The sequence below is a fragment of the Mycteria americana genome, chromosome 7 (assembly GCF_035582795.1).
Source record: "Mycteria americana isolate JAX WOST 10 ecotype Jacksonville Zoo and Gardens chromosome 7, USCA_MyAme_1.0, whole genome shotgun sequence".
NCBI classification, from domain to species: Eukaryota; Metazoa; Chordata; class Aves; order Ciconiiformes; family Ciconiidae; genus Mycteria; species Mycteria americana.
This window is the reverse complement of record NC_134371.1, coordinates 11,665,893-11,684,569: the sequence shown is the minus strand read 5'-3', so window position 1 is coordinate 11,684,569 and position 18,677 is coordinate 11,665,893. Positions and strand designations below refer to the sequence as shown.

Genomic DNA, 18,677 nt, shown 5'->3' with positions numbered 1-18,677 from the left:
AGTATAAACTTCACACATGCATAGTCCATTTAGAAATCCTTACACCTTTTTTCTTTACTTCCTCAGTATCTGTTTCCTATTTTATCACAACTCTTGGATCCAGGTGCTTTCATGAACCTTTCCTTCTTCTGTTTAGAAAAACTATTATATCATCCAATAATTTCCTATCTGAAGGGAAAGGAAGAGCCTTTCAAGAAATGAAGAAAATAAAGATGCCAACATTTGTTAAAGCAGGCACAGTAAAGATTTATTACTCACAGTGTTTTCTTCTGTTGTCTCATCATTCCACAACAGATGTGGAAAGTTTTGGCCACTTAAAATTCAGCTGTAAGCGTCCTAGATGCTTTGAATTTTCAAAGTTTAACATGAGCAAGCATAAATTATGCTAAGATGTAGTTAAAAGGAGAAGTAGAATATTACATACTTCTCTGACATAAAACTAATGGAAGACTTGATTCTCCTCTCAAATATTTCCAATTATTCCCTTCCATTTGGTGAAAACCCCAGGGCTCTAACACGCTGTAAAGTTTGCTATTGCAGAACAAATGCAGACTTGACATCATTGACAGTTTTCACCTTTTTAATAAAAGGTATCATAAAACTTTCAACATTACTCCATTTTTATTGAGGAAAATATAACATCTAAAAAATCCTCCTTGAATAAGAAATACTTTCACACAAATTAAGAAAAATCTCTTAAACTTCCTATTTCTTACAGTGAGAGCAGATCTTGCATAAAACACATCCTTAGAGATTTACAAAAGCAGTCTGACATGATAGTTCATAAACAAAAGTTTCAAGTCTTATCTTCTTCCTTTGTGGTGTTCATTTAAGAAAAACTCACCAAAAAAATCTTTCTTTTCAACCCATCATTTGCATGGTTCAAGAAAGGGCTCATGATAAAGTGCTCAGCAGCATGACTGGCAGTGCAGGATACAAGCTTGGACTTTCTCTGCTCCAGTGTATTTTGATGATTCTTGAGGTATGTCCTACCTGAAAAAAGACTCCAGTTTCTTTCCTCTATATTTGCCCCTTTGGTCTCCTGAAGTTATTCTGTAAGCTTGATTTTCCCCTCCTCCCCCAAATATTATTTAATTATGCACATATGTTTTCTGGTTTTCTTCTAAAACTGTAGCTTGGGTTAAAACATGCACATATTCTTCACCTGTATTTTTGAAGAACTGAGGTACATTACGAAGATTTGCTGTACAATGCTGGTTCTAAAAAAACACGGGAAGAACTATTCAGAGTGTACATGAATAAGGAGGTATTTTTACAAAGAAGTCATCGTAGGCCTGACAGTTGGTACCAGTGAAAAACAGCTGGGCTAAGATATCTTCTTGTTATTCCATTTAAAACTGAAAACAGCAAGAGGTGACGCATTCCTCGGCTTTCTGATGTTTCTCAAAATGACAGTTTGAGAGTTCCAGATTACCTTTTCATCACAGTTGTAAATGAAATCTATGAGAAAAACGAACAATGCAGATAAAAAGCCATTTCATGAGTTAACTTTTTCATCAAGAAAGAGAAGAAATTCATAAGGAATTAAAGTAAATCAGGGAAAAGAAAGATTTAGAAGTTAAGGCCAAAATGCAAGCTTTTCCTGTGAAACATCTTAAAAAAAACCTAAAACTCCTAAATCCCATAACTTCAGTAATTTGAAAACACATAGAGAAACTTTTAGAAAAATACACTGACATCCAGCTCTGCTGTGATGCACCCCTTAGAAATCAATAGGCCAACTTCTCAGTAAGGCAGACTACCTAGACCCTTCAGAGGTTAAACCCCTAAAAGCACTGAATTGTTTAAAGTCCAGTCTTTAAAAAAAGACTATGCTGTTGAAGATTAGTTTCAGACATTAATTTCTGCCACTGATAAGAAAACTATGACTGCCATTTCCAAATTCTCCAAGTTTTCAAGCCCTGAAGAATCTAAACTGTTCATTCCCTTGATGTCAGGGAGCACCTTTTGCCCAAGTCCAACTGTTTTCATGGAATAATGTAAGAAACATATCTTTGAATATATTCCTTCTGTAATAATGGCCTTGCAATGTTTTCTTTCCAAAACAGCAGCAATAAAAGGACTTCATTACATACTTCAGTTCCTAAATATTAAAACAACAAGCACCATGAGGAAAGTACATACAGGTCTTTGCCGATTTTTGTGAAGCACACAAAATCCAGAATGTTTCTGTGGTTTTAAGGACAAAATGTAATCATTGGTCAACATGACCTAGATTAAGAAAATTAGTAAACCAGTTCTAATCTTGGGTGAAGAGTTTTTCCTAAGATTTTTATTTTGCTTTTATTAAAACCTCAGCGCCAAGTATCTAGATGGTCTTGTTCTCACCTAATAAGCAGAGTATTATCAAGGGCATGCTTTGATCCACCAACCAAATCAGGTGTCTTTAAACAATTGTTAAAATAATACATTCAAAGTTCTCCTCTCCACCCAGTAAAAATACCATAAGTATTAGGTACTCAGCATTCACATCCAACCCTTCAATATTACATGCACATCTAATCAAGCAAAACACAATACCAAAATATTAAATAGGTGGCGTTAACTTGATCAGAACAGCTTGCACACCAAGAAGGATTATAATGGTAGGATGCTACATGGGCTGGCTGCGAGGAAACACATAAAAATGAAACTCCAATGTGGTGAAAGCTAATCTTTGGATTTCCTGTTTGCTTTTCTTCTCTTTTTGCTGTGTTTTCTTAAGTCTTTACAACATTATAATATCATTAGGATTTCTGAATCACAATACATAGATAATCCCAAATTAATATCAAAGCAAATCAGATGGAGGAAGGATACAATCTATAATTAAAGCTAGCAGATCTATGGTGACACCAAGAATGAATACACCAAAATATATCCAAATGCATAAAGAGTGTTTACACTCTTGAAAGCAAGTGTTAAAGTCAAGTACAACCACCTACTCATCCCAAACAGTCCAATTTCTCACAGACATTACAGCAGAGGTAGGTACTGGGGAATGACTTGAGGGAGTACATAATGACTTTATAAAATAGTAATACAGAAGCTTCCATATATCTGAGTGGTGTGAAAAGACAAATTTTGTTAGCTGCTAACAAATGCTACTTTTCTGGCTGAGAAACAAAAAAAACAAAGATTAACTGCTTTACTGATTATTAGTTTGCAGCAAGTAAATGAGAACGTTCAAAGTCCAGTCCACTAGTACATGACTCTCAATATTAGTTAATACATAAGACTCAATGATGCCTCTGTGACACTGTTAGAACAATTGAAATGAAAAATGTTATCACTTACTTCTTGCAATACTTGTCCAAGCGTCTCCCGGCTGTGAATACGCTTCCTGTTGAAAACCCAAACCACACTTATTTCTGCACAAAGCATTAAGGGATCTTGTAAACATCAATCATTTATCCCACTCCAAAAACAGAAGACTGTTATGCTAGGCTTTGTTCCACATCCTCTCCCTTACGGAATCTTGATGCAATTTTATGGAATCTTACCGAATCTACAAACTCTGATTCAGACCTGTTATTATTCACATCAGGAGGAACTACCTGGAATAAGGCATGCTAGTCATTGCATTTACTTAAAAACAACCCTGTTTCCTAAAACGCTTCGTAAAATTTCAGCATAAATCCTAATATCTGGATATAGCTGATAATTATTTGCTCTAGTGCCATCTTCTCCAGCACTAGACATGTTACTCAGCAACTGATGCAAGAAAATTAACAAATACTTCTTTTTTAGTCATTCTTCCAACATAGTCAAAGTGGTAAGCAGTGTTTGCAAACTTAACAGCAATACAAAGACTTAAAAAAAAAGGATGAAGATTTTCTATCTAAAGTGAGAACATGTTGCTACAGTTATCATTTCCAAACATCCTGTAATGCATGCACTAAAAATACTAGAAATGCAAACAGAAGGAAACATATTTTTACCTGTCTATTTTGGTTGCTATGACAACTGTAAAATTGCCTTCTGTATTGGGCAAGTATGTAGAAGGTATAATTACATAACTTCCTGCAGGAAGTCTGCAAAGTTGGCTTACTTCCTGTGAATAGCAATGAGGTACACAGCTAACCAGTGGCTCCAAGTGTAGAAAAGAGGAAGTATGTGGTTTCCAGCTGCTGTTAGGCACCTGCAAAGAAGAATGAAAATATGCCTCACAATGTTAAATTCCTGCTATACCATAGTATGGTATATTCCATATCTATTCCACTCCAAATAGTCACTGTTCTGTACAGAGCTATATGAGAGGGATGGGAAGGCTTCCAGAAAACCCAGATGGCAGTATCAAGTACAGATAATCATTCCTACCATGTTTGTAGACAGTTTATACAACCCTTACCTTCACACTTGGCAAATGAGCAATCAAACTGACCAGAAGAAGTCTTACCTGGAAAATATGGAAACCTATTGGACGACACTTGCTATCTTGGCAGTGTTGACGGAGGGTAACTTTCACACTGCTTTTTCCTGATCCTGCAGGAATGGAGAGGGGAAAGCAGGGATTGATATGGAAGGAGGGGAAGTTCCTGCTACCTCCAGCACTTTGCCCATTTTTCCAGCATCCGTGCAGCTGCACTGTCTCCCATTCACCTGCTGGGAGATCTTCACAGAGGGCAGCATCTGCAGGTGGTGGTTTTAGCTCACTATCAAATGTAAGAGAGAAAAGAAACTAAATGTATAAAATCTGTATGATTTCACAGAATCTCTAACACCAGCTCACAAAAATGAACTGGTATTACATAAACTTACATAAATACAATTCCTCCAAACTTTCAGCACAAAGAAACAGTGAACTGTACAATTCTAAGTCCTTAGGTGATTCACAGAACTCCACGAGAACAACATAGCATATACAAACCATGCACTAAAACCAGTCAGATTCTTGTATATTCATGAAGTAATGCAGCTTACACATTTTTTCTCAATACTCTTGTGCTATTTGTCCTATCTGAAAGCGATACAACTGACAGGGACTTCTGGAGTACGCATGAGCACCTCAGTAAGTCCAAAGCATACATTGCATTATTTTTTATATTCACTACATCTTTAATCAGAGGAAACTACCATTTTACCTCTGACTTGATCACTGTAATGTTAACCCATATTTTGATCCTAGCCCAGCACTGCTTTTCACAGCCATGTGAACAATTCGGTATCATTATCAGTTGTGCAGCATTTGAAATCGTATTTCAACATAACATCTGTCCTTATTTCCAGTTTTCCAGTTGAGAACATATAACAGCTGTTACGTTATTCTGGGATTGTCCATTCTAGACACATACCCAGGCTGGCACCTCTGTTCCAGTCTAAGGAAGTGTTATACTTAACAGCAATACTAGAAATTTTATCCCATCATTGAAAGTGCAACATGCTGTACAGGTGAAATATGTCCAGAAACCAAATATATTGCTGATAGGAAGTACAAAACTTGCACCCATATGGCAAAATTAGCCTCATAGTTTTGCAGACCTTTATTCCGTCTAAAACTTGATGCCATCTTGCTTCCAAATTCTGCAGAGTAAATGATTAATGCATGTTCTGGCTTTGTAGTGTGATTTGCCAGCTTCTCTCCAAGGAGACAGGAGTTGATATAGTGTACTACCAGAAAATAAAAATATTTTAACAGCTTTTAAACATGTTGCCAACGTTTTGCCTCTGCATATAGCTTACCTGGTGCAAGCTGTTAGACAACCTCAGATTTTTTCAGGTTTATTGGAAGAAGGTACGATTTTGCTGACTCCACACAAGTACTCATCATCGTGTCTTCTTAAGTATCTATTTCAAGGCTACGATCACCAACACTGAATTGCTCACAAATAATTGACTTTAAAGTGTTGAGATAGCTATGTAGTCTGCTACAGTTAAAAAAATCAGAAGTCATCAGAAACTACTGGTCTGACATTCCTGCTATTTTATGTTGGATAAGCAAGCATTGTTAAATAGAAAGAAAAGATTGTTCCAAGTCTGTTATAAAAGTCTATTTTGCGTCACAAGTTATGAGGAAAGATCAGCCAGAACACAATATGCAGTGATCCTTCCAAGAATTTTATCATAATGCTGGCAAACTTCTTGAGGCCTTCACAATTAAGAAGTTCAGCTGTATTGTCAGTGTTGAATGCTTTAATTCAAAAAACAATTCTTCATTCAGCTAAAGATGACAGCATGAACATCAGTGCTAATTTTCCACACCTGTCCTGAAAAGATGAGCTGTGAGCATTATGTCATCTGAGTCCACTTGCATTTGCATTTGAAGCTGTACTGCTCACTAATAACAATGTTATATGTCAGACAATCTGTTAGTATGTGTTTTCCAGTGTACATGATAATATACTGCTCTCCTTTTCTGTCGCTGACTCCAATAATAACAGCTGCTTCTAACTTCTATGGTACATCTTCTTTTTTTCCATACATTAAGAAAGAACTTGCACATATTGAGAAACATGTTCGGCCAAAACTTATTCAGTTCTTTTACAAAACACACACTTTCTCAAAACACTAGGCTGCAGTTTAGAGTCAAGATGCTACTCATCTGACTACTTCCGACTGATATTTTAACAAGCGATATTAGCAGCTTTATGAAAAAAACAAGGAGTTAGAACACCACTTACATGAATTCAAAGACAAAACAATGCTGTTACTTGGTACTCTGCACAACCCTTCAAAACATTTTGAACGTTTACACTTAGTACTATACTTCATATATTCATTTATGTCAACGACTATAAGAAATTTTCTGTTTTGTTTTAAACCTACCTGAGAGAGATCCTTCCCGTTGAAAATACACGAAGCAAGAAATTCCCTACTGCATCTTTCAGAAAAGTGCTGGGAACAACAAGATAAAACCCAGGCGAAAGGTCACAGCATACGTGCACTTCTCTATCATAGGAATGGCAGATGGTACCTACAACTGGAGGAGCAGAGAGGGTCTTTGGAAGGTTAAATCGTTTCTTCTCCACCTAGAATAGATGCATAATGATGCGTGGTGTTTTAGGAAAAATGAGGAGTTTTTAATAAAACTAAAAATTATCAAATATTGTTTAAAACATTTTTAAACATGCATACATTTACAAAAGGAAACAAATAAGGAGGAGAGTATCAGCAGATAAGCTGAACATCAAAGAGGAGTAGCCAAGAGTTAATATTCAGGAGGAGTAAATTTAGGAATAGTCATCAAATAATCAGCCTGAAATGCCATGCACTAGTTTGGAACAGTCCCAAAAGTTCTGATAGTTGGCACTCAATGATAAGAAGAAAGTACTAGTCCACTAATAGTTTGTACAGACAGTAACTGCATTGTGAGACAAACAGGACCATTCCAACATAAATCCAATGTAAAATGTGTGAACAGCTGAATTGTATCACTGCCATAGCAAATGAATTATTTTACTCAGATGTTTCAGTAATGCTTTAAAACTTCTATTTGCAAAAAGAAAAATGTCACTCCCTTATTACCTTCCAGACATGCAATCCCACAGCCTGATAATTCTTCCCCTGTATGCCTTCAGTCAAAGACAGATTTTCCTCTGCTAAGTGAGTCAGATTTTGAATTCTTCCAGCCCAGTCAGCACTGTATTTCCTATGTTTCTGCAGCAGAGCAATGCACACCTCACTCTTTTCACAGACTCTCAGCCAGAACTTCGGGTTGGTAGGGAAGCTGCTGTTGTTACGGCAGCCACCTGCAGACTGGCCTCTCACCCAGGATCCAAAAAGATTCTGCGAGTGATACAGCACTTTCTCTAACAAAAATAAGAAAAACATAGTGCGGATTTCAGACACCAAAGGCTACTTAATTTTATACAACAGATATATGGCAGAGATTCCCCCAGCCCAAGAAAACACGCTGTTGTAGCCCTGACACTTTCTCCAAGCAGATATTCATGACAGAGATTGAGAGGCATGACAATTAATGTCACAACTGGTAATGGCAGATTGATGACATGATTTTTACAACAAGACACTGTTTCTAGAAGTCTGAAGTTTATCTCCCATTAAAAAAAAGAAAAAAGTATCACAAGGCTGTCCAGAACAACAGCCTTCTACATAGAGAATACTAATCTCTCAACCAACTAGCAAGTAACTAGATCTCCAAGAAATATCAAAGACTCCTCTAAAGATCTTAAATCTCCTCTTGTCCCTCTATTTCTTCCCAGTAGAGACAGAAAGGTCCTATAGGTCTAAAGGAGAGGAAAAGACTGAGAAAGAGAATTTATGGTCTAGTTGCATCTATTTGCAATTCAAATCAGTCTTTTCCATTGGCATAACGTTATTTGTATGAGAAGAACGTTTTCTCATACCACACCTGTATAGAGGCTCTGAAGTTGTCCTTCCTCATTGACTGGAAAGCCCATGGTAATCTCATCAAATTCCCTGAAAAATTCCTCTTCATCAACCCAGAATTCTCCCTCTTGGATCTGTGAGAGCAGTTCTGAGGTGACTATTGGATCTAGCTGGCTCCATCCTTGACCACTGCACATACGACAAAAGTCAACATTTAGTTCTTTGCCCAATAAAGTTCCATAACAATGTTCTATCAAATATCCTATGGAGCAGGACAATAAGAAGAGGTTTCTTCATTTTATTGTCAAATACTTGAATATTTCTGTATACACGTTGCTAGTCAGTGAGAGGGATAATAGAAAGTATGAATCACAATATATCAAAGAAAACTTAGAAACAACCTAACACTAGATAGGATACAGCAGCATACTTTTAGGCAAAATAGCTACTTTGCTTACAACAGACAGTACAGTCCCAAGTGTGAGAGCAAAATAAAGATTTTAACAGTTGTTAAGAATAGGGACAAAAAAGTAAAACAAGCTGCACAGTGACTAATCTGAAAGAATTTGAATGCTGTATAGTGAACATCAAAAACCACTGTTGGTATGAAGTAGCCGGTTGTCCCCACAAATCTGCTGGCTAAGTCATGATAAACCAAGAATTTAAACACCTCATTATTTAGGACCCATTAAAAGCTAGTACTTTCAACATTTTTGATGGTTTCACTAACAACAAAGAACAGTTCTGCACTTGAATAAAACAGGGCTCTAAGACCACTCAGTGAAATGCTACCTTGCAACTACATGGCAACTTACTGTTTGGCAAAGAAACTACAAGAGACCAAGTGTATAACCAAAACTCTGCCAAAAGCAAAAAACATCAACTTAAGTCTCAATTAATGCGATTAAGGCATCTTTTTAACTCAGAGAAAAAAAAACTATTTCTCTAAAATGTTTATTAACATGATCATATTGTTACCATATTTTAATGCTGAAAGCTTGCTCCTTGGGTCAAGAATTGCATGTTCTTTTGTACAGTCTAAATATGCTAACGCTTTTCAAAATAAGCTAGTAGGGTCTGCCCTTTCATTCCTGTTATTTTGCTACATGAACTGCTAAACATATTTCTGTATTTCCTTTAAAACAGATCTCTTCTTTATAACTACTTGATTCCAGCTTCTCCTTATATTAATCTACAGAAATGAGAGCACACAAGCAAAAAACATCAGCATCCTTCCTTCTGCTATATTTTGTTTTATACATACTACTTTGTTCGTCTTCTGCAACTGAGACAAGATCAAATGAGAAGGGCCAAGTAAAGCCAAGTGACTACTTACAAGTCACAAACATCTTATGAGCAAAGATACTTAGATCAATTGCAGAACAAAAAAAAAGCACCACAAAAATCAGACAGAAAATAAACCATCTTAAGTTTATCTCTGTGAAAAGATATGATGCTTTGATAAACAAAAAAAATTATATTAAAAAGTTTAATTACCAGAACTAATAGATCAAAATGACTAGCCTTAGAACCAACGAGCTATGTGAACTACTGAACTCTCTAAAGGACTGCATACAAACTGGTCTCTCTCCTCTGCTATAGCCTATTAGCAATATTTGCCTTTGCAATACATATATATGCTTTGTGCTTCAGAACTTTCACAAATTATTTTCCAAACGAAAATAAACCTACTCACCCCTCACACCAAGGACCTCTCCAGCACCGCCTCCCCCAAGGATTTCGTATTCGTAGTAAGAAGATTTCCTTGCCTGACACTTCAGACAGATTCAACATGTCTATCACAATAAATGCATGAAATTCTCCTAGTTCGCTTGCACCTGAATAGAAAAAAAAAAACAAATATTTGAAAGTAAACAAAAGAACCTGCCCATATTTTTACAATGAATGACATTCATTGTAAAATATGACATTGTGGAGGGTGTGCGTTTGTTTTTGAGAACTGGCCATATTAGCACGTAATATAAAAAGCATTCCTCAAAAGCACCCTCCATCCTGAACTCAACAACATCCTTAAATCTTTATTTATCCAAGATTATATAAAATTGTGCCATGAAACCCGTATGGTACTAGAATCAGCACTATGCATTTGCTGGCTGCCTTGTGCTCTGAACCCTGTTAAACAGAGATATTTACTTTAAAATAGCTAGAACTTTACTATTACCTTGTCTGGAATTGAGAACTGAGCAGCTTATTACACACTGTTCCTTCAGATTCATTAATCTTCTAAACACTGCTTTCTCCAAAACCATGCCAGTCTTCTCTTTCTCCATGTTTCTTCCAGGGCCTTTCAGGGTCCATCTTTCAGCAATTCCTCCAGTCAGATCAACCAAAGCATCTGCCACCTGTCCTGCCCACAACTGTTCATAAGATCCATGCACTCTATTAAAAAAAACCAAAACAACAAGTTTCTACTAACAGCAGAACTAAAGAAACATGGTTCTTATGTACTTTCAACCCCATCCTGTATCACAATCATGACTGTACCCTCGCTCATATCCCCAAGTAGGTAAGAGAAACTACATACTCTTTTATTTACAGAATACAACATCTAAAGAATACGTAAGCCATGAGACATTCCATCGTTTGATGGGAAATTTGTTACAACTCATTCCATCCTATATAGAAACCACTCTAGTCTAGTACTAGTCATTTATACCTTATTATGTGTGCATTACATCATCTTTCGTGACATACTAACTGCATTCTGTATAAATAAGCAACATTTCTTCCTCTCCTTCAATTATTCTTTGTTCACTCTGCACAAACAACCAGAGTAGCAGTTCCTTCAACAATTTAAGTAAATCAAGAGACTACCCTACCTGATGCAGTGGGCGCAAAAGACAGCAAAAGAAATCACAACTATAATAGAATGATAAGGCAAGATAGAACGGTAAGACTCTACAGAAAACAAAGAATATTACCTTTCAAACCTACAGAGAAGCTTTAACGTGCCATTGCTGCTTCACAACTTCTGCTCAACATATCTACAGTTGAATTACTTCATACTTAAAGTCTTTTTCTGCCCTCTGCTGGCAACCACACAATCTTTTGTCCAAGTTCTTTTGGACATTTGATGTCTATCTTACCAGTGCACTTTGTCTCCACATTGTTTTGTCCATCTGGACAGCACTTTGATGGATGTGTCATAAAACCTAAAATAGCTGCATTTTCAAACACATTAACAATATGGTTGTTTCTTCTCAAAATTATAAACTATCAAATTAAGTAAAAGCAGCAGTGAAACTCATACAATCAGAGCCTCAACTAGAATAAACTTATGTAATATCGTTGCTTTCCATGAAAATATTTGCATGCTTTCTGCTTTTCATTGAGCCCTCAGCTGCCCTCAAATGCTGCACTAGTAAAATATTTCCCTTTAATAAATTAGATGGCCAATGTATAGTGACTTAACGAACATCATTTGAATCCTGATAATTCATTGCAGCTCTTACTTTTTATCATAATTCTCTCCCTAAGGCTATCTTACCTCACATGCAACTAGAAACACACCTTATAGATCTACAGTTTAAAGAGCAACTTCTGCACAACCCAGTATGGGAAAGCTAGCAGCCGTTGTACTTTATATTGAATAATACACAGATATATGCCCAAAGCAGTCAGATAAAATAAGTAAGCAGAAGGTATACAAGTATTGTGCCTCCCTTTACTTCCCTCAATAACAGTGTTCACATACTTTGCATAAGCTTTTTCCAACAGTGGAAGCCAAAACAAATCCTCCGTCTGACACTGGGAAAAGCAGAGTTTACCACCAAGGCAAGGCAAACGATCATCGATAGTTACTTCCACCCAGTGTCCAAACTGCCAGACTCGACAAGTGAAACAGCCCTGATATGACTCATCTGTCCAGCTGGGCTGACCTGGAGGGATTACCTAGATGACAAAAGCCAAAATCAAGACAAATAATTATTAAAAAAAAAAAAAAAACGAAACAGTTTAAAATACGCTGAATATTAACTGTTTGTAACAATCACAAAAAAAAAATCACAACTAAAACAGTAAAACTAAGCATAACAAAACTGATACTCAGTTTTGAGGCCTAGGATTCAAGAGCAATATACAAATGTAAATTAGGTGAAGAAAACTCCTGAAATATGAAATAAGAAACTTCTCTATACCTTATTCAGCAGGTATTTACTCTTCTGCAAAGCTACACAGGCACACAGGAACCAACAATCTCCCAAAATTCCTTGTTTCACTTGCACATCCTGCGGATTGTTTGAAAATAACCGAGGAGTAGAACAAATGTCCTAAAATTAAAAGAAGGGGAGTTAAAAGCCAAATCCTGCATGACAGTCTAAGGAAGTCTGTCTTTCAGGGAGCAAGAGGGCTCCAGAGACCTCTCACAAAATAATGGAATTTTTACCTCTAGAACATTTACTCTTCAGACACAGCCTAAGCAAGCAATAACAAATTACTGCCTTGTGGCTATTTTGCAGGTACTTTATGTGAAGTAAATCTAGTTCCCACATGGATTTTAGTACACATATGTCACCCTCAGGTGCAACCTTAGCAGAGGCACCAATAAGTGAAAAACAACGTAATTCTTCAGTTCCTTGCTAAACATACGATCAAGTGCGACAGAACTGATGCTGTTCACATTGCCTACTCATCCCAAGTTACAAAAATCTCCAAATTAGCCTAAGAGAAAAACCTTCCCTAGGACAAATAAAAATAGATTACTTGGTAGAAAAAGAGGTAATTTCAAATGCAAAGTCCCGAACACTTAAACAGATCTGAAAGTGAGTTTTTAAAATGGTTCTTCTCTCACCTGTAAACACTACAAGAGATGGAAATTAACCAATCAGCCCTCAGTAGTGATCAAGGCTAAGGTACAAAAGCAGAAAGTTGCATGCTGGGATCCATGAAGTCATTGTTTGCCAAATCTATCTGACAATCAATAGCTCTATCCCTGTTCTACAGCCATCCCCAGATGCAGGGGAGAAAAACAATACCACTAAAAGACAACACACTTTTTTTCTCCATTACATTTTTATAGCCTTTTTTTCCCCCCTCCACACAAAGGCAGTATCATAAATACTTCATTTTAAATGAACGTACTGCAGAAATGCATTCTACACTTCTTAGCTCTCGTGGCTTGCTGTGAAACCCAGCTGCAAGTTTAAAAGCAATACAAGTCATATGACAAGTTATAAGCTTAAAAGAGTTTTCTTTGTTATCAGAGAAATCAACAATCGCAAAAAAAAAGGCAATATCCTTCTGAAAAACTCTAAAATCCAGTTATTTGTTTTCAAGAGTTACACAATATGTTGAAAAATCTGGGAATAACATAATGCTATTTTTTAACTTAGTATGCATATTACTTGCATAATGAAATATATTCATGAAAAAGTAGCTGAATTTCTACTAGTGCCAAGAAATTCAAAAGTTCTACATCAGGATTTAAATCAAACCTACAAACAAGCACCTAGACTTAGAAACTGTAACATATATGTTAACAACACTGACATACATTGGTTTTATCGCTTCTATATTTCTAAACAATAAAAACACCCAGCAGCAGACATTCAATGCTAAATACCATTTACTACCTTAAAGTCCAGTTCTGCTAAAATCTGCTAAAAACTCACCTTCGGTCTCAACCAAGATATCTCGCCTCTGAATTGAGCAAGTGGGGTACAATAATCAAAAAATATAGAGGTATCACTAGCTGGAAACGTGGGGTCTGTGTAAAGGTCTCTTTTCACGATTAATTGCTTTTTCTCTCCCAGCATTTTCAACACAATCCTAAGTAGCTTTGCCGGCTATTTCCACAACTTTATATTGCCAAGTGCCAACCTAGAATGCAAACGAGCATTACTGGGGAACTGTAACTGAGAAACGAATAAGCAAGACAGATTTATTTAGGAACAGAAAGCCTCTCACTCTTTCCACGGAGCACCTTGAACCACGCCATTGCTGGCTTCTTTCAGCACCTGATACCACCCTAGAGAGTCCCCGCTCTGCTGGAAAAGAAAGGGGGTGTCAGAGGGTCCTGGGTACTGTCCCTCAGCAGGCCCCAAAAGGAGACCTACACCCAGCAGCCCATTTAGACCCCTTCCCGGCCCCTCTACGCACACCCTCCCCAGAAGGACCCCTCGACCAGCACCCCTTTCCTCACAACCGGCCCCAACAAGGCCCCCTCCACACACACCTCCTCCTACCCACGAGCCCCCTCACCCGACACCCTTCGCCACAACGGGTCTCAACCAGGCCACCTCCACAGACGTCCTTCCCCACAGACGTCCCTCACCACCCCCTCCCCAGCCACCTCCGCACCGCGAGGTACGCCCCGCCGCCATGCCCGGGGCGGCCGTTACCGCGGCAACGCCGGACACTCTCTCACCACCCCCTCGGCCTCTTGTCCAGCCCAGAGGTAACGGATCGGGCCACCGGCCAATGAGGAGGCGGCGGGCGAGCACGTGGTGCACGCAGCGCCAATGGGACGCCGCCGTAGCCTGCGGGGCAGGGAAGGGACAGGTCCCAGCGTGCCCCGCGGCGGGTGGGCCCGGCCCGCGGCCGCCTCTGGCGGGGGCCGCCCCACAGCCCCGCGCTGACGGGAGGCGAGGCAGCGGGGCCAGGAGGCCCCGGGGCACCCCGGGATTCACGAGCCCAGGCGGTATCCCGTAGTCAGGAATACCTGGAAGAAACTGGAAATTCTCCTCATGAGAGCTGGAGGAGGAAAGGTTAATGGTCACCTGAACGGCTCTTGGAGGCTGAGGAACACGAAACAAAACTGTGTTTTCGTGAAGGTTACGAGAGAGAAACTGTCAGAGAAATTGTTGACCCTCACAAAGTGGTTTCCCGACGTAATGGGAAAGATCACATTTTCAGATAGTTTATCACTGGATAACTGTCCAAGGGCTGAACTGGCAAAAGAAATACATTGCTTCTCATACTTGGATAGCTACTACTGCCTAGTGAAATAGAATAGAAAAAATACGTTAAAAAATACTGACTTGCTATAAACAGAGAAGAACAATGACAAAGGAGAGAAACGCAGAAATACAAGGCCCTTGCAGGCCGTCCTTCAGTGTACCACTGCCAGTTCCAAGGTCTTTGGGCCGGGTCAAGGCATACTGAAGCAGGCTGCTTGCTTTTTCGTATTTGGGCCTTTTATGTTAGTGTTTCTCAAGACGTTCAAGTGTGGTCAAGTAAGCAGGCTGCTGAGCCAGCATGAGAGGACATGATGTTTACCAAAAAAGCTGTTTTTCACACTCACCTATAATGATGGGTTTGAGTCTAAGGGTTATATCACCCAGTCCTTGGGCAGAGAGGTTGTCTTAACAAGAGAGATCCACAGAAAACACTGGTCTGATTCGTTTCTATCAGAAACTAATGCAGAAATCCTCCTCTCAAACCTCCGCCTTAGCAGAATGGAAATACTCGCAGGTAACTGCAGCAGCTGTCCAACCACTGACTGACCCAGAAACACGTTCTCTGCCCCTTGCTTACGCCCATTGTACAGACACAAGGCTTTTCCCCTGCATCCAGCGAATTTAATCAACAAACAAGACTTTTCACGTTCGAGTTTTGACCCTTTTGGGAGCAAAGGAAACATTGCTGTCAGCAAGAATAAGGACGCCTCTTGTCTACGGCTCATGCAAGGGAGCTGCAGCTGCACGGGCTGCAAGTGAGCTGACACAGGAGAGGTCTGTTGGGGGAGGGAAAGGGAAAAGGAAAAAAAAAAATTAAAAAAAGACCTCTGTCTCGGGAACAGTGAGGCTCTCATCTGTGCAATTTCACCCTTGCTGCTTTCTTTAGGAAACAGCGATGACAGATCACAACTGCATAAATTCCATTAAAGGACAGATTCTAGAAAGCAGTATGAATGTTGAGCTCTAACTGTAAATATAGTAGATCTGACCTAGAACAGTGAACTAGTTAAACATGTAACAGTATTTATTTATGATGCTATTAGAAGAAGGAAAGAGATGGACATTATCTTGGTCTCTAAGATATCTGACATGCTTTCCTTGCCCCACTGCAAAGCTGGAAACGGGCAAATTCATTCATTATGCAGCTGGCAATGCTTTTTTTCTATTAACCCCATACTCTTTGGAACAAAAGCAGCAAAGAATTTTCTCTGTTCCCTCTTGGCACTCCTGCTGGATTAAAATATTCCTGAAGACAGAAACACACATCTATTTAGACAGTAAGTCTTGAAGAGAATATTTTAAGACAAAATGACACTTGCTTTTTGGTCAATCTGTTTCTCAGTGCACTTTACATAGGTGCTTTGTATTTCCTTGTAAAAGAGGAAAGCGGGCACCGAGAGGCTGAGTCCAGTTGCTAGGGAAATTTAAACAGTTAAAAGGGATTTGCATCCAGTTAAATAGCCAGCTCATTTCCATGTGAATGAAGACTACCCTTTGACAGAGTAGCATTTGATATTTTCATGAGCATTTTCCAGTTTTTGGGTTTCATCAGCCTCACGTTTGCTTTTGTCTCCAACTCCAGATGGTTCAAGGACAGGGAGACGGGTAAAAGTGATCCAAGCAATAGTGGTTGGGCCCAACGTATGTGTTTGTTTCTGCAAACTCTGACACGGAGAAGTTGTTCAAATTGCACAGGGCAGCTCTTCCAATTCTGTGGATCCTGATACCAGGCTTAGGCAGGCACAGGCTTAGTCCCGCAATACCACTAGGCTGACAGTGGTCGGAGCTGTGTCAGAGGAGTAGCACAGAATGTAATTTTGCTTAAGGGAGATTTTGGAAGGAGTATCTGGGGTTTATGCTCAGAAAAGCATGGTATGGAAGAAGTCTCTGATGGTTTTCATCAGCCAGCCAGAAGCATCCTGGTATCGTAGTGCTCTCTTCAGCTACTGGGAAGACAGACTCAATCTTCTTCCAGAAAGACAGAGTGGCTTGACCTGAGGGAGACTCCCATTGCTAGATAAAGATCTCCCTCTACCTCAGGCACACCCGGAGGTAGAGCACAGCTCCAAACTTCCATGCTGACTACCACAGCACACAAGAACAATGTGGTACAAGATGCCAAAATTAAAACAATACACAAAGATGCTTCTCTAGGTCATACACAAGAATGTCAACCAGTTATTATGTCTTGACTTAATCCTGGTGACACTTTCCACCAAATCATAAGAGCATGAAGAATACCCCATCTCCCATCCTCTCCTATCACCTCCCACTCTTCCTTAAGACCCTGCATCTCAGTAAGTATGCTTTTGGAAAAGGATCGAATGCTGTGCAAAACCCATTAATGTCATTTCTTAAATTTTACAGAGACACTTGTCTGTAGTATATTAGAACATCTTCCTTGTGGGGCACAGACCATGCTATGTTCAACAATCCTAATTCTCTTGACAAGAAACCAGAGGTATAAGACCCGAGTTCTCCAGTGCAGAAGGTGCATGCACATAGAGAAGGAGTGAGGGGAGGTGTTCACACAGGCTCAATCATTTAATGCAACCAGCTAGTCTTCCTCTGTATAGAGTGAAAAGAAAAAGTCACCTCCAGAGTATGGAATAGCTTTGCTCTACACCCCTTTAGCTATGAAAGAAAAGTTTGCCATGTCCATGCAAGACATGTTCTAACTGGTGCCCAAATTACTATTGTAATTAATGAAAGAACAGGATAAATCCACAATATTAATAAAAAATTCTTTTTAAGTTGGTGCAGAATACACAGCAGCATTTAAGGTAATTTTTGAGAAATAGTGTGCAGTTCTGGCAATTTCCACTTTAAAAGGATACTGAAACATCATGCTCCACCCCAGAGCTAAAGCAATACATGAAGTGTGGAAAACATACCTTGCAGCAAGACACCAAACAACTCAATCTGTTTTCTCTAATTCTTAGAGAATTAAGCAGTTTATGTTTCACAAACAATCCAGTAGCTTCAAGACCTGGAAGCTGAAACTAGACAAATCCAAACTAGAAATTAGGTATGCAGTTTTAGGACTGTATGTAATCAAAAGCGAGGACAACTTACCTGGGGCTTCAGCAAATTCAGTGTAACTTAAATTGGGTCCTCCCAACAGAAAAATAGTGCTGTGTCTCAGAGGATAGTGGCTTGATAAATCTCATACTGTGATTTCTACTGTGGTTTGTTTTATATGCAGAGGCTGATATTATGACCATAATAGACTTTAAGCTTTTATCAATCTATAGTAAAAAGTGTGAAAACAAGTGTCATGTGATTTAAGCATTGACTGTATTGTGTTGTTTTATCTTTGGACAAGCACAAACAGGGAAAACAGACTGAAGAAGCATACTTGATCTAAGTGAACTGTGCAGTACACGTGCTTAGTACAGATGTACGGAAGGTCCTGTGTTATTCAAAAACGGCAATGGCCAAGGTCACTGCAGTGCCAGAACATGAGAAAAT

General features: G+C 38.9%; 1 protein-coding gene across 13 annotated transcripts; it reads right to left on the bottom strand.

The window, feature by feature from the left end:
* Nucleotides 1-264: 264 nt before the first annotated feature.
* CAPN10 (calpain 10) lies at nt 265-14,709 on the bottom strand. 13 transcript variants are annotated; one of them, XM_075507048.1, is made up of 16 exons: nt 14,608-14,685; nt 14,215-14,291; nt 13,920-14,127; nt 12,447-12,578; nt 12,005-12,201; nt 10,472-10,689; nt 9,986-10,127; nt 8,312-8,478; nt 7,465-7,748; nt 6,766-6,968; nt 4,603-4,655; nt 4,400-4,485; nt 3,942-4,141; nt 3,298-3,343; nt 1,166-1,220; nt 265-993 (listed from the first exon to the last, which is right to left on the bottom strand). In XM_075507048.1, exons 3-16 carry the CDS (start codon nt 14,061-14,063, stop codon nt 830-832), a joined length of 2,091 nt encoding a protein of 696 aa, XP_075363163.1. In that variant the 5' UTR covers nt 14,064-14,127; nt 14,215-14,291; nt 14,608-14,685; the 3' UTR covers nt 265-829. The 13 variants fall into 13 exon arrangements, with proteins under 13 accessions (XP_075363163.1, XP_075363162.1, XP_075363152.1 ...); XM_075507047.1 differs by adding an exon at nt 1,436-1,461 and having other exon boundaries at nt 266-993; nt 4,400-4,655; XM_075507037.1 differs by having other exon boundaries at nt 266-993; nt 4,400-4,655; nt 14,649-14,709.
* Between the last annotated feature and the right edge of the window lie 3,968 nt (nt 14,710-18,677).

Bases quoted from the DNA above. Each gene is read 5' to 3' on its own strand.
- CAPN10 (XM_075507037.1), bottom strand. From the start codon at position 14,063: ATGCTGGGAGAGAAAAAGCAATTAATCGTGAAAAGAGACCTTTACACA. The intron at 12,202-12,446 runs GTATAGAGAAGT...TTTGTCATCTAG, and splicing joins GTAAATACCTGCTGAATAAG to GTAATCCCTCCAGGTCAGCC. The intron at 10,690-12,004 runs GTATGTGAACAC...TTTTTTTAATAG, and splicing joins TTGGAAAAAGCTTATGCAAA to AGTGCATGGATCTTATGAAC.